At 24.0% G+C, this 15794-nt stretch overlaps 2 protein-coding genes across 4 annotated transcripts; one reads left to right on the forward strand and one right to left on the reverse strand.

Moving 5' to 3' along the window:
* Positions 1-957: 957 nt before the first annotated feature.
* On the reverse strand, positions 958-8399 carry LOC113561332 (nicastrin). Its single transcript, XM_026967676.1, has 14 exons — positions 8219-8399; positions 8052-8156; positions 7870-7993; positions 7431-7695; positions 6377-6521; positions 5896-6126; positions 5458-5657; positions 4996-5177; positions 4631-4793; positions 4336-4563; positions 3379-3475; positions 3095-3290; positions 2356-2392; positions 958-1169 (listed from the first exon to the last, which is right to left on the reverse strand). Exons 1-13 carry the CDS (start codon positions 8268-8270, stop codon positions 2368-2370), a joined length of 2013 nt encoding a protein of 670 aa, XP_026823477.1. The 5' UTR covers positions 8271-8399; the 3' UTR covers positions 958-1169; positions 2356-2367.
* Positions 8400-8620: 221 nt separating this feature from the next.
* On the forward strand, positions 8621-12788 carry LOC113548225 (protein maelstrom homolog). 3 transcript variants are annotated; one of them, XM_026948993.1, is made up of 3 exons: positions 8621-8757; positions 11124-11726; positions 11805-12788. In XM_026948993.1, the coding sequence occupies exons 2-3, from the start codon at positions 11126-11128 to the stop codon at positions 12698-12700; spliced, it is 1497 nt and encodes a 498-aa protein (XP_026804794.1). In that variant the 5' UTR covers positions 8621-8757; positions 11124-11125; the 3' UTR covers positions 12701-12788. The 3 variants fall into 3 exon arrangements, with proteins under 3 accessions (XP_026804794.1, XP_026804792.1, XP_026804793.1); XM_026948991.1 differs by lacking the exon at positions 8621-8757 and adding an exon at positions 8910-9027; XM_026948992.1 differs by lacking the exon at positions 8621-8757 and adding an exon at positions 9053-9364.
* Positions 12789-15794: the final 3006 nt, after the last annotated feature.

A 15794-nucleotide genomic window follows, 5' to 3' on the forward strand; every position in this document is an offset into this window, starting at 1 on the left:
ATTGTCTAAATTGCATACATTTTTTTAAATTTATGAACAATTTTAATTCCTAGTCTTTCAATTACTTATTGGTTTACTGTAAAAAAGCTACATTCGAGTACATTGATTTGCCACAGGATATTAAAGATGATATAGGTGTTATGAGATGTGGTATATTTTATATATTATTATCAGGGCTCAGATTTTATAGCATTTGATAATAATTATAAAATACAGATAAAAATAGCAGAGTGAGCTATAAATTGACAAATTTAAATTTGCGTAAGACATTATGCACCAGGGACTCCAAATATGAAATTTTATAATGCTATTTTTTACTTATTTGAAATATTTTAGGTGTTTAGTGCTATTTTTTGCTAATTTGCATAATATACTGTTTTTTTTTGTATTTTCAAAAATCTATAGTTTATATTATGTGGCATGAAAATTATAAAAATGTTGTAATTCATTTTAATTATTTTTTTTTTGAATACATATGAAAAATACCCACATTTTTGTTCATATTAAAGTCTATTTTTAAAAATTCCGGTGTATTGACTTATAGAACAGTAATTAAAAATGTACCTATTAATTCATAAATAATCTTTAGTTAATAAAAATAAGTTTTTTTTAATTATGAATAGAAATTTTTATTTTTCATATTTTTAGAGCATATTATAGCATTTATCTTAAGATTTTTTATGTCATAATATAGCGCATATTTAATTTATTTGTGCTATTTATTTATAGTGCTATAAAATCCGAGCCCTGATAACTATAGAATTAATAATCTAATCAACAAAACTTAATATAACTAATTTTTGAAAATCTGTTTTTGTTTTTTAAATCACATTAAATTATGGGTAAGAAGAGTATTTTCACTTTAATTCTTATTTACAAATTAATAACAAAGAAAATGTTGTAATTTTAACGAATAAAAAATATTATTTTTAAATATAAAAATAATTTTAGCCGTAAATTATTAAAGTATGTTTTATTTGATACTTCTACATATAATAATAATGTGAAGATATATTAATAGTAACTTTTGTATTATATAATAACGATAGTGAAAAATTTGTTGACATATTAGTTAATGCACCAGTGACTGTTTATAGCATAATTGTGCCATAAATGCTCATATAATATGTTGATTGTCCATACAGTTGAGTACAAACAGTATATCGCGACTATGAAAGTACAAAAAAATTAAATTTATTATTGTATTATGTTATTTGTATTTAATATTTTTATTTTTATTTTGAAGTATTCTTAAATATTTTAATTTAAAAATAATATTTATATTTAACTAACAGAATAATTTATTTATTATTCATCATTATCTTAAATTCTTAGTACATTAAAAAAAAATGATAAAATTGCCTATAGTAAAAATTATTATTACTGTTATTATATTCTGACATAAACTCATTTTTTGGTGAGGATGAGATGGGTAACCTATTCAACACAACTAAATTTGCGGAATAATGAAAGGTGAAAACCTATTTGCGGGAAAAAAAATGAAAGGTTGAAAACGCAAAGGAAATTAGAGTAAAATTTAGATAAAATACTCAATAATCATGTAAGATCTATTATATGGAATGGTATGGATGTGAAAGTAAAAAAGGCGATAAAACTACAAAAGGAAATGTGGTAAGGGTTCTGAGAAAAAGTGATAAAGTAATAAAAATAAATGGTTGATCTTATATAGTTGGAAGAGAGATGCAAAGAAAAATATACTATAAATTTAGACAAAGGATAAGTAAAAATAATATAAAAGATATAAATTTAAAGGTAAGTTTTTAAATTGTAATAAATATTAGTTTTATAAAACTTAGAAATATGCTGCGTACCTATCTATAAAATTTAACATTAAATATTGTGAACACAAACCAAAAACTTTGTATTTGAAAAATATTAGTTGATTATATTTTATAATACTAACATGTTTAATAAATTTAATATTTGGTTAACTTTTATAATATTTTTGTTATATTGAATTGAAGTATTTGAACAATATGAGTTAATTATAGATAATAAATAATATTAGAAACTTTTTATTTCATTTTTGTTATAGTTAATGATAATATAAAATGTATGTATGTACAAAATATTTTATATTATGGTTACATATATTATAACCATAATAACAATAATTAAGTAAATAGTTTTGATAATGAAAATGTAAATTTAAAACAAATATTTTGTCAATAATGATTTTTAAAAAAATGTACATAAATTAAAAAATTATTATTAATTAAAATGTACAAATTAATTATAGTAAAAAAAGTAGTACATATTTGTGAAATATAAACCAAAAAAATTAAATTATACAAAATAAATCACAGACAAAACTGTTGTAAAAATATTACTTACAGGAAATTTGTTTCAAAAATTTGTTACTGAATTGACTCTGAAATAAAAGCATAATATAAAAAGTTAAATACTGCATAAATTTAGTGAATTTAGAAATAAATTTTAGAACCAAAAATCATCACAATTATTTAAAATATGTAAAATATTACAACTTTAAAATATTGATAACATTTTAAAATTATAATATTAATAAAATCTGTAACATGTCCAAGGTAATATTAACCTTTAAGTTTAATAATAAGTAAATTTACTCCAATATTAAAGCTAACAACATAAAATGTGTTCTGTTGAACGCAAATTTGCTATGATGTATGTTAGTAAGATAGAGACAATATGTGAGTATAACGTCCTTTTAATTATTATAATTATTAAATTAATTTATAGTCGAAAATATTTTAAGTGTTTTCTGTTATTTTAATATTTTTACAAATTATACTAGTATACTAGATCTTATAAATAATCAAAGATATTTTGGTTATAAAATGAGCAGCTTTAATAGAACTAATAAATAAATTTAACGTTAATGTTAATTATACTTTTAAAATCAGTAATCCGCCCAAAAACTCAAAAAATAATTAAATATTATAATATTAAATAGCATACTGTTAAGACAAATTTAAATAATCTCTTTAAAAAACTTATACTGGAACAGGATCTTATAAAAATAAATTTAATCAATACTTCTGAAATATTGTATAATAATTCATTATAATTAATGTAAATATATTTTATAACTTACTCTTGGTTATTAAAATGAATTCCAGATTGATCATACATTTTTTTTACTATGATGAAAGAAAATAAAAATACTAAAATTCCAAGTACAAATATTATAATTTGTAGTTTAAGTGATTGCCTGAGAAACATACGAATTTGCACTTCGTGCCATACAGATTCTGTCCATGTTGAATATTCTGAAGATGATAAATCATAATCTAGAAATAATTTAAATAACACATATTATATATTGAAACAATCAATCACACAATTTATGTATACAAAAATAAGAATATAAAAACATACCAGGTATAATAAATGCTGGGCTAACTGCATCAGTAACATTAGATGTTGTTGAATAACATGCATTATAATTTCCTCTTAACCATACAGGCACAAAACCCTTTAAAAAACACATTTAAAATAAAATTATTGTAAAAATAAAAATGCACGATTATTAAAATTTGTTAGTATTTTAATAATTTTTCTTTTATTATTAGGTTTTTATTTAAGTACTATTTATTGTTCATAAATGTTCTACTATAATCATCAACAATTCTTGGTTAATATTTTAATATTATGTGATTCATATGGGCCTATATTATACTCTTTATTTATAATATATAATAATAATTGTTTTAATTTCTATATTTTCTAAGCACATATTATGCATTTAAACTTCAAAGATGCTTTAACACTCTATTGTGCTGTGTATTTTCTTTCTTTTTAATATGTTACAAGATAAGAAAAATCATGACATATTGAAGAGTTTTATTTACTTTTATAAGCATATTACTTTGTGATTTTTAAGAAATGGTTGAAGTTAAAAAATAACTTATGATATCATGTACTAAAACTTTTTAAGTGTTTATCAAGGTAAAAATTTAAAATATTTTAAAAAGTTGTATGATAATCCGATTAAAATTTAAGTATACAGATGTATTAAAATAATTTAACAATTATTATTGTCTAATTGTTTTAATAAGCTGATGTTTTAGCATTTAGAATATTATAGGTTATACAGAAATCCTAAGAAAACACAATAATGGATTTTAAAAAGAAAATTTTGCTTTCAGTTATAAATGCTAATAATACTTTAAGGATTTTAAATTAGTAATGTAAAATAAAATATAACTTATATAGGATAAATAGACTATTACCCGTCAAAAATAGTGACAAGTCTATATTAGATATACATACACACAAATATACATATGTAATAATAATTATAAATTATTAAATGTTTATTAAAAAGTTACTAACCTGCTTTGTTCTATAATACAGACATTTTTCTTCATTCTGTACTTTACTAATTAATTTACTACCAAAAGAAGCAAACAATAGTCTTGAAAGACTAGTTAGAGTATTTGTGATCATGTCTATACTGACATAATAATTAGGAGGACTGTCAGGTAGATGCAGTGGTGAAGTCAATGATTGAAATATTTCACAATTCATGGACTTAACATAACAATCTAGTAATTTAGTAACCTAAAATAAAAATCATTTTTGTCCATTGTTTAATTACACTAAAATTAATAAATAATTTACTACTTACATAACTAGAATTTGCTTGTTTCAAACCATTATAGTTGGAATTAGTAATAAATTTATAGAGGGAGTAACTAAGAGATGTTGATATGTTAGCTATAGTTTTTGAAATTGTAGAATCATTATTATATTGTATATTCTCAGCATCATCTAAAATACTATGATAAAATCTATAAAAAAAAAAAAAAAAATACTTATTAAGTTATAACATATTTGTATGCTTAAACTAATACAATATAATATACTATATCCAGCAAGAGAACATAAAAATTCTGTATAGCTACACACTATGTGTGAATATGTTTAAGTGAAATTAGTTTTAATTGTATTAAGGTTAATTTATAATTAATATAAAATTAAAATAAAACATACTTATTTTTAAATTGATCATTAAATCCTGTTAATATTAAACCAGGAAATTTGGGATCAAGTTTTAAAAAAGAATGTAGTGATGACGGTGGTATAAATGTGCTTTTTGATTCAGTAACTGAAAAACCATCATCAGAAAGACTCTTAGTAAATGTCTCCATAAAATTTTGAACATCATCACTAGCCTAAAATAAAATAAAAATAATAAATAATCCTTAAAGTTTTATGTATAAGGTGATCAATAGGAACTCGTCATTTTTCAGGTTTTAACTGCATTCAGGAGAATGAATACTACCTACTTGACGTAAAAATTCACAATTGAAAAATGTTTCAAATAACATGTTATTACAAACAACTTTGAGTATTAAATTTCAATTTTCAATTAAAAAATAACCAAGTTCTGTTTATTTTAAAAACGTCAGGTTCCTATCCTGTATAATAAATTAATAAATATTAAATACATACATTATGTTTCATTGGGCGATAAAAAACTACTTCTTTATCATAATGTATTTGTGATAGTTCTACAAACATGCCAACATGACTCTTATTGAGTTTAATTAAGTCATTTGGGAAATTTCCATCTAACATATCATAAACCACTCGGCTTGATCCAATATAATCATAAGCTTCTCCATTGAATAAAATAAACATAACATTCCGAGCTGAAAATTTCAATATTTATTCAAAATTATAATTAAGAAGCTTTTTTTCTATAAATAGATCACATAGTACACTTAACTATGTTATACATCAACATACAAACAAATAATAATCATACATTTTTAATTTTAAAACTACCTGCAGATGGGAAATAAATTTTATATGAAGTGGTGGCATTACCTAAGCATTAAGCAATTGAAAATTATAGATATAAAGAGCAAATAAAATTAAAGAACTTACAGAAGTTGCTGGCATCATTGTAAGAAAGCATTTCTGAAATCAAATTAGCTGTAGTCATTAATGTCACAATAGATGTAGCTGTTGATAGAGCACCAGGAGCTAAATCTTGAAACATAGATGTAGCATCCAATCGTGCAGCAACAATAGCAATAGATTGATTTGGTGTATTTGGGCGTAGTTCTTTTAGAGACCAATATACATTTTTATCACCCAATGGATCACAGAATTTAACTAAACAAATTTAAAATATTAATAATTTATTATAATACATTAATATAATAGTCCAGAAGTTAAATTGTCAACTAATTGTCTCTTTTTTTGGCCAAACAGACTTGATCATTATCCCTCTGAGTATGGCAGAAATTATGTAGTGTCTCTCAAAACACTACTACCAATTGATTAAACTAGGCACAATAAACCTATTTTAGGTCACAGCGCTATAAGATAAAAAATAATATAAATCATAACAGCAACTATTTACTTGGTCTTATATTTTGATATGACATCATTGTTCGTCTCAAACACGTTTTGGAATCTACAGCAGCATACATATGAGACTTTAATTCCAGAGCACATAAAGATTGATCATTTTGATTTTTTAAAGGTAAATTATTATTTGTAAAACACTGGAAAAATAATACATTATTATTTATTTATTAACGTTATAACTTATATATACAATGAATTAAACCTAATGCCATAATAATACTATTACTTAATTTACACAAAAACTAACCAAAATAAATCAACTTCAATAGTTTTGATTAAACTTATATACAGAACATATTATTAACAAATTAATTGTTTTGTTATAAAAATATGTTATCTAATTGTAATTTATGTCATACAGTAAAACTTCTGTTAACGGTCACCTCTATGTAACTGTTAGGTTTTTTGATCTCATCAAGTGTTAAATAATATATTGTCACCTCTAAATAGCGGTCATTATTTATGGTCCCTTCAGTGACCGTTAATTGAAAGTTTCACTGTATAACAATTATTATGATCTTAGCAGTGGTAGGCTGGTGGCTATAAAGTTCTATGAGTTTTAGTAAAGGTATCTTATTCAAAAAAATGTTTAACAAGAAAATTATTTAAAAATTTAAACCTTGTTTTGTCACAACAATTTTATAATCTAATAACAATAGTTTAATATTTTTTTAAACTTTTGCATACTTATTTATATTCATAATCAAATTATTTTAGAGAATTTAACAAACCACTATTTCTAAACTTTATTAACTAGTTGCAAAGGGGCTTATATATATTAATAAAATAGAACATACCTATTATGGGTTTAAATTAAAATTAATTACTAGGTAATGATCCCATCAAGAATATTTAATGAGTTTCATCCTTCGACTTATAATCAAAATATAGATTTTGAATTTAATAAATTTTCTCAAAATAGTAAAAATTAGTGTATGATAAATAAAAATAAACATAATAGCTATTAAATAGTAAGAGTCCCTACCAAAGTAAACATATGATGTTAATGTTGATATTTTTTAAAATAACTAATTGATTATTCTTACATCTATAATATTTTTGATTGTGTTTTGATCGTAGACAAGAAATATGGGAAAACTCCAACTTTTTAAAAGAATATCAGTACCATAAGGATTCCATGGTTTCATTGGACAACTGTTAACATCTGAATAACGGTTAGGACATGTGTCTTCTGGGCTAAATCCATTTTTTTGTAGATTATCATTATTTATTACTTCTTGTTCTGTGCCATTCATTAGTAACATTATACCATTTACTTTAGTACTCAACTCTATATTTTGTAAAACCTCTCTGCAAATAAAGAGATATTTTAATTTACTTTGAACATAAATATGTATTTAATCTTAAAAACAATTAAAAAAAATTATTAATTAAAATATAAATTTAAGTTAATACATAAAGTGTTTGAATTCAAATATTTAAAAATTATAAATAATTTAAATAAAAAATGTAAACAAACATCACCTATTAAACATCTTTGGTGTTAATGCTACAGTATAAGGATCAGCCTTTCCTTCGTTAAATAACCAATCTAAATCAGTCGAATTTGTTACTAAATGTAAAGTTCCAACATTACCGAATCTTGAAGCTATAAAATAAAAATAAATCAACATAGAATTGTTATTTATATCCAAAAGAGAACTTACAAGTACACCCAAATTGATTTGTTCCATTTAGCCTAAGAAAACATGGGTTATTCGCTATAATGTTCTCATACATTTGATCTTTGACAGAAAGACAATTTAATAATGCTAAAAAGAAATAGTTATCATAATATACCGTGTATGTTAACAATATTATTGAATAAACTTACTATAAGTCGCATAATGCAAGAATACAAATAAAACATGACGTACAGTAATCATTTTGTTTACTTTAGAATGATATAAGAAGATAAAAAAAATTTATAATAATAAATGTTTAAACAATAAAAAAATGTTAACTACATTTTTGATTTTTTAAATACTCAACAATTCAACATTTCAATTTTTATTTAACAGATACAGAAGTATAATCATTAATCACAACAATTTTTCTTCACTTTAAGATAGTGATAATTTATTGATATTGATAATGATATGAAATTGAACATAACCTAAAATAATACAAGCACCGCAATTTTAAATATCAATGGTATTATATATTTTTTTTTATATACCTTTTTTATGGTTGTACATAATATAAATATATAATATACCATGAACAGAAAGATAACTATAAAACCGTGGTATGCGCGATAGAGAAAGAACCATAAGCGGTTTTCTCATGGAAATTTTAACAAAACTGTTTCTCAAGTTAAATTGTAAATTAGTAAATTACTGGATTTTTCATAAATAAAATCAAATTGTTATGGTTTGTATTTCAAATAATTTATCTTTGGATAGACGGTAGCACAGATTAATTTAATATATGTATATCAATCCGTGGACAAAACTATATACCAAATCACAGATATGAAATATAGATAATTTTATATTTATATGTATGTATTTATATGTGGAAATCATGATTATAACAATAAATTTCCGTTATTCGGCCATTCGGCCTGAAACCAATTAAACCATGGCTTAGGCCATCCTAAGATTCTGATACGGTTCATGATTCCGTGTTTTTCGATATTCGGTAATGCCAATAGATGGATATAGAACTGTCAGTAGATCATCGAATTATTACCATATTTTCATTATCACAATCCATACAATTTTGACCCGTCATTACGTTAGTTTGTGACTTGGTTCTATTGAATTTAGAATTATTGACATAATTATAGTGAATATACGGTAGTAGCACAGACTATATTAAAGTAACTCAGCATTCCAGCATGCTTTAATTAATATGGCTAACAAGTAACAATAGTTGACGTTATAAAACGTTATTATTAATTATGAAAGTATGATACTTTCAAAGTAGTGCAATAGTTTTTTTTTTTTTTTATAGCCAAATACCGAAAGTCAAACAGGTTAGATTATTAAGACATAATATTTATTTCCATTATTTTTGTTTGTAATTTAGATTATGATTTATAAATTTATAATCATTTATATATTTTGTTTATGTAATGTGTGAATATTTTTGCAATTATTATGTACAATATAGGTACCTTTTTATTTTTGTATTTTATTGAAAAATTTACTATCTATACATATTTTATACAATAAGTAGGGTTTGATAAGTGACAAATAAAAGTAGTTGACATGAATCGTAAGATTAAGGATGATGCCCAATGGTAACACTCTATAAAATTACAGTAATAACAATGAAAAATTTTAAAATTTGAAAGTTGTTGCCTGGTAGCAACGTCCAGCACTTAAACTGCTCACCTACAAAAGAAGATCTCTACACCATTGTCTTTTTAGTCTATGGTGCAGGTCATCAGGCAGTGTGTTATTGAAATTTATTGTGAAATATGGTATAAAATAATTTGGAGATTTGATAAAGATTTTTCTGGAGATTGTTATTGATTAAGTACCAAGATGCAGATGAAACTAGGCGAAAGCATATTGACTGAGAGGTTTGGATTGTACGTGTGTTATAAGATTTAGTAGCATCCCATAACTGAACGCCGTAGGTCCATAGTGGCCTGAGTAAGGACTTGTAAATTAGTAGTTTGGTATTTATATTCATTTTAGATTTCAGTAGGGATCTAAGAAGGTGGAGACGGATATTAAGGGCTTTTCGTTTTGCTTTTAGGTGAGGATTCCAGGTTAGTTTAACTTGTTTAACTGAGTAGGAGGGGATTGGGGTGTTGTTCATTGTGACTTTAAGGGCAAGATCCTTTTCTTAGGGTGAATGTAATGAAGGACTTGGATTCGTTAATTTTAATTTTCCATTTTTTTGTCCAGAGGTAAATTATGTTGAGGTGTCTTTGTAACATACTAGAAACATTGATTGGATTTTCATTGGTAACCACAAATGCTGTGTCATCCGTGTAGGATCCAAGTTCAGTACAGGAAGTTTTAGTAATGTGCGTAAAGATATTGTGTAGCAAGGGTACCTTATAATTATGATAATTTATAGATATTTAGTAAGTGAATAACTAAGAAAGTGCTCATTCTTACTCATGTAAGTTTACTATGTTACAAATTATTTGGTAATATTAGTAATTTAGTAAATACTTGCCATATTTTCTTTTTATGTAATCTTTAATTGTATCTTGAGATATTATATTATATATATTTTTTTTTTTATGAGATATTATTTAAAATAAAAGTAAAATTATTAAACACTCCATGGTATTATGGTAATATAAGTAGGTCTTGACAGCAAGTTATTTCTTTGGTCTTTGCGACTATTACTCAGCTCATCTAAACTTTAAATAGTGATCTACTCATTCAAGTTTAGTTTTTACATATTTAAATTCCCTCCCTCCCTCCACCCTCAAAAAAAAAAAATCATAAATATACAGTTATAATTAATATTAATCAGTGGCGTTGCCTGGATTTTTTTTGGTAAGAGCTGATCAATTTTTGTAAAATACAATTCAAAATTTTTGTAGTAATTTTCATAGACTAATTTTGTTGATATTTCGGGTGCGTGGACGCAGTCCCCTCAACCTTTCCCGTGGCTATCCCACTGATATTATTTAGTATAATGTCTTCATAAATCATTATTTATCATAATTCATAATATACTATACTTTAAATTATATTGATAGACTAAAAATTCTTAGTATATAATTGATTTATTATTTACTGATTTAATAACTTTTTTTTTTTTAGAAATGGCTCCTAAAAAGAAAACTATCAATGCTTATTCAGTATTCATGACAGAAACTCAACAGAAATTATCAAGTAAGGGGGTTAAAGTAAGCTTGACTGATATGTCAGAGTATTGTAAAAAAGATTGGGAAAATATGTCTGATCAAATGAAAGAAAAGTATAAAATAAAAGCTAAAAATATGAAAGGTGAAGAAAAAGCAGCCAAATTTACTTCGATTGGTGAAAAGGTAGATGATGTTCAAAAACAATCAGATGATACTAAATTTCAAGCAAATGCTATGTATGCATATATAAAAGAATTGCTCGACATGCAACCATCCAATTTTTATCTTCCTAAGCAAAAATTCATTTTGATTCATATAAACCCTTATACATGCGAGAAAGAAGGATTTTATTTTCCTGCTGAAATTTCGTTAGCCGAGTTTTCTTTAGATAAAGGCTTAATACGTATTTTTCATCAATTAATTGGATTTGATCAAACCAGAGCAAAAGCTCCAAAAGCCTCAACAGGGGATATAAACATGCATGCTGCTAATAATCATAAGATTAACGTATTTTCAATGTTTCCAAATAATTACACAGAAATATTATTAAAAATAATTGGTAAGTATTAATAATAAAAATGATTTAATATGTATATATTTTTTCAAACTAATGTTATAATATATGGTAATTATTTAGGTTTTATTATGAACAAAGAAGTTGATGAAGCCGTGCTAAATGACTCAACATTAGATATGCCACCAGTCTATACTGCACACACACCTATTGGAAATGAATTAATGATTACTAGTACTAGTTTGTTTAAGTTGTTTGCAAGTGCAGTAAAGAATGCTGATAGAAATTATTTCAATAATATTATTAAGGTTTACCATTTGGATAAACTATTTATGGAACTAAAAAATAGATGTCATCAAATTCGACATCCAGAAGAAACAGATGATTTAGCTATACCTTCTGTTGCAATGGCTACCGATAATTTGACAAAAGATGTATATAGCATAATTAATTCAATTGGTTGTAATTATCATGAAAAACTAGAATACTCTCATGCTTGTAGTAACTTTTTTGTATGCAAGTGGATATACATTTTATCAGCACATTGTTGTCGTTATTTTGACATAAAACTTAAATCTGGTTGCCATTATGATTTTGATTTATCTGAAATAGAAAATATAACTGAAGAAAATTTTGATAAGATCAATATTTCTAAGTTTTCTGATGATTTTTTAAATGATACAGAAACAGATAAACAAAAAACTTCAGTAATTAATCATTTTCCAGCACTTGAAAGTAAATTATCAACTGTTATTCAAAAACCTGTATGGAATAAACCAGAATATAAAGCAAATACAAATAGTAAAACTATAACAAATAAAGCAAATGACTTTCCTCCACTTGGTGATTCAAAAACTGTTAAAGAAAATACTACAATTGAAACAAACAACTGGCATAAGAATGCTGGTCGTGGCAGAGGTGTTATTAGCCAAATTCAAAATAATAACATTAACCAATTAAATGAAAACTCAAAGCAATCATACAAAGGAAGAGGACATTTTATAGATAAAAATAAATAGGTTAGAAATAATGGCTATAAAATCATTCATTATTAAATTTTTAATTTCTAATTAAAAAAAAAATTATTTTTAATACTAAAACAATTATTTCATAATGGAAAAATTAAAAAATTGATTAATTTTTAAATATTAAATAAATATTTCTTTTATTTAAAACTGGTTGTTTTAATTTATTAAAGATTAAAAAACCCATACATAAACATAAACTCTGACTAAAATTTACTGAAATAAAAATGTATTATTAAAAAAACATTGCTAATCAATTATCTAGAAACATAATATCTATTTAAATGATTATTAGGTGATCTATTACTACATTTGTATCTGATATTGTAGATATAATGAGCACTATCATTTTGTACAGCAAAAATCCTCATCATCAAAATCTAGAGGTAGTCCCACAAATCTTATAGTAAATTCCCTTATAATGATAATAGACTTATTAAAATCAATAGCATACTTATAATTTAGTAATTAATAATTATACTAATTGTATAGTATTGCAATACAACAAAATATATTTTAAGAGGACATCATGCCCGCATGTGTCATGTGTTGTCTTCGTCTTACAAATGTAAAACAGCAAATTTACATTCAACAGAATCAATTTTATGCTATTAGCATTAATATTGAGGCCAATTTACCAATTATCAAACTTAAAAGTAGAGCATCTTGTAGACTTTTTTTGATATTTTAATTTTTAAATGAGTTATAATAATGTAAAGTATTAAAACTTTAAATGCTCATAAAGTCATAACTTACTTAAAAATTAAAATATCACTAAAAGCCTATGATATTTCCTAGATAATATTACCTTTAAGTTTAATATTACATAGGTAAATTTACTAATATTAAAGTTTATATCATAAATTTGATTAAGCTGAATACTAATTTGCTATATTTTACGTTCTCAGGGCAAAGATAACACTCGTTGGTATGACATCCTCTTAATTAGTTAAACTTAATTACGCATGTATTAATGAACTCTTCTTAAATAAAATAAAATTTCTAATAATAGCGTACTTAACCATCTAGAATAAAATGGCAAAAAGTTTTATGATAAAACTCCTTGTGCCAATAATATAACGTTTTAACCTTTATATAATTGCTACATTTTCAAAAAGTATTAATAATTTAATTTTTTATTTTTCTGCTTCACCTAAATAAAATCTGGATGTTATTATACGGCAATCATTAAAAAATAATATATCTGTAAAATAAATGTGTACTAAAAATTAACAATTATTTAAATATATCTTAAAGTATTTTAAAATTATTGTATTAAGTTACTTAAAATAAAAACATTTGTTCATTAACTATAATTTTAAAATGTTTAAAAACTTTTAGCATAAGACCCAAATACTCACACTTGTTTTTAATTTATTTTTGAATATTATCTAATACCTACTATTTTATTATAATCCAATATAAAAACATTGTATAATATTTAATGGAATTTTGCATTTTTAAACAATTAGTGGATTTTAATTTTTTTATTATAAAACAATTTGTTATCAATTGCTCAATAATAAAAATAATGTTTAAAAAATAAAATATAAGCTATTGCTTGTTAATTACACTACCTTATTTATTATCAATGAATAAATTAAATATCCTTATAATTATCACCAGACATCTATACTTTTATGACACAATTGAATATATTTTGCTTAGTTTAAGAATACAAATCAAATCAAAAACACTAACTAAAATAGTCAAATTTTTTACTTTCTTGATTTTTAATCAAGTAATTATGATAATTAAAATGAAAACAGTCTGTATTTTTAAAACTTTAAGAATTTTCGTTAAATAGAAAAACAATAAAAATGTAACTCAGTTGTAATGAGTAGGTGGATAATTAAGCTAGCTTTAACATAAAATATTAATGAGAGAGATCCAAAATCATACCTAAGCGCCAAGCGATATAACAATTTGAATCCACAAAAACGTTGGCGTAAACAGTCCCAAAATGTCTATTTTTTAACTTTTCTCCAAAACTATTATAGCTAAAAAGTTGGTTGGTAGCTTATTAAAAAGGAATTATCAAGTAGATACAAAATGTGAGATTAAAAATCTTTTGTATGATAAAACAAAATTATTTAATTTTTCACAGTTAAAAAAATAGTTATTTTTTGCTAGATTTTCATTTAGCGTGGTAGATTACCAAAACTGAAGAACGGATTTTGTTATTTGGGATCTTATTAGATTCACATTCTAGGAGAAAAACTGTGAAAATTTTTAGAACTATCTTCAATCGTTAACTCACTACAAAGCTATAAAGCTTAAAAACATAAAAAACGCCCAATAAAATGTGTTTTAATTTTTTTTTTGAAGCTCTGTAGTGAATTAACTATAAAAGATAAAAAGTTCTGAAAATGTTCACTGTTCTTATCCTAGCCAATGTGAATCAAACAAAACCCCAAACAACAAAATCCGCTCTCCGGTTTCAGAGATCTATCTCACTAAATGAAAATTAAAATAAAATACATTATACATACATATTGCATACAATTATTACATTTCTAAAAATTGAAAATCGAGAAAGTTTACATGCCGATCTCTGACTTGCTTGGCTTACGTCAACATTTTTCTTTAAACCCACAATTTTTGGAACATTTAGAAGTTTCATTATTTTAATTTTTTATTTTCCGATTTGTAGGTTATTTTTAATATTTACAACTTTGAATAAATTATTAATGGTTAAAAATAATCAAAATTTTTTTAAATTTAAACATGCTTATATTTATAAAAAATGTAAATATTACAAATCTATCCGATCAATGCACAGGAAATACTCTTCCCTAAAAAAATATATATAGGTGCTTTTGCCCTAAACTGAACCAGAGAGTCGTAATCGTGGAAATACGGAGTATCTTTGTTCCTATATTATGTGGGAGATAGACAGAGAAAACAAATGCTGGTGTAGCGGCCCCTTAACACCATGACGAAACACATATTTTGTCATGGTTAACACCTTCATTTATAGGAACTCTGCGCGTAATTAGGAAATATTTTTGGAGAGGGTTTTTGTCTAAATTTATTAATATTATAAAATTATGATTAATTTATTTGTATGTATTAAATAATACAATTA

This window comes from Rhopalosiphum maidis, chromosome 4, assembly GCF_003676215.2.
Source record: "Rhopalosiphum maidis isolate BTI-1 chromosome 4, ASM367621v3, whole genome shotgun sequence".
Classification (NCBI taxonomy): domain Eukaryota; kingdom Metazoa; phylum Arthropoda; class Insecta; order Hemiptera; family Aphididae; genus Rhopalosiphum; species Rhopalosiphum maidis.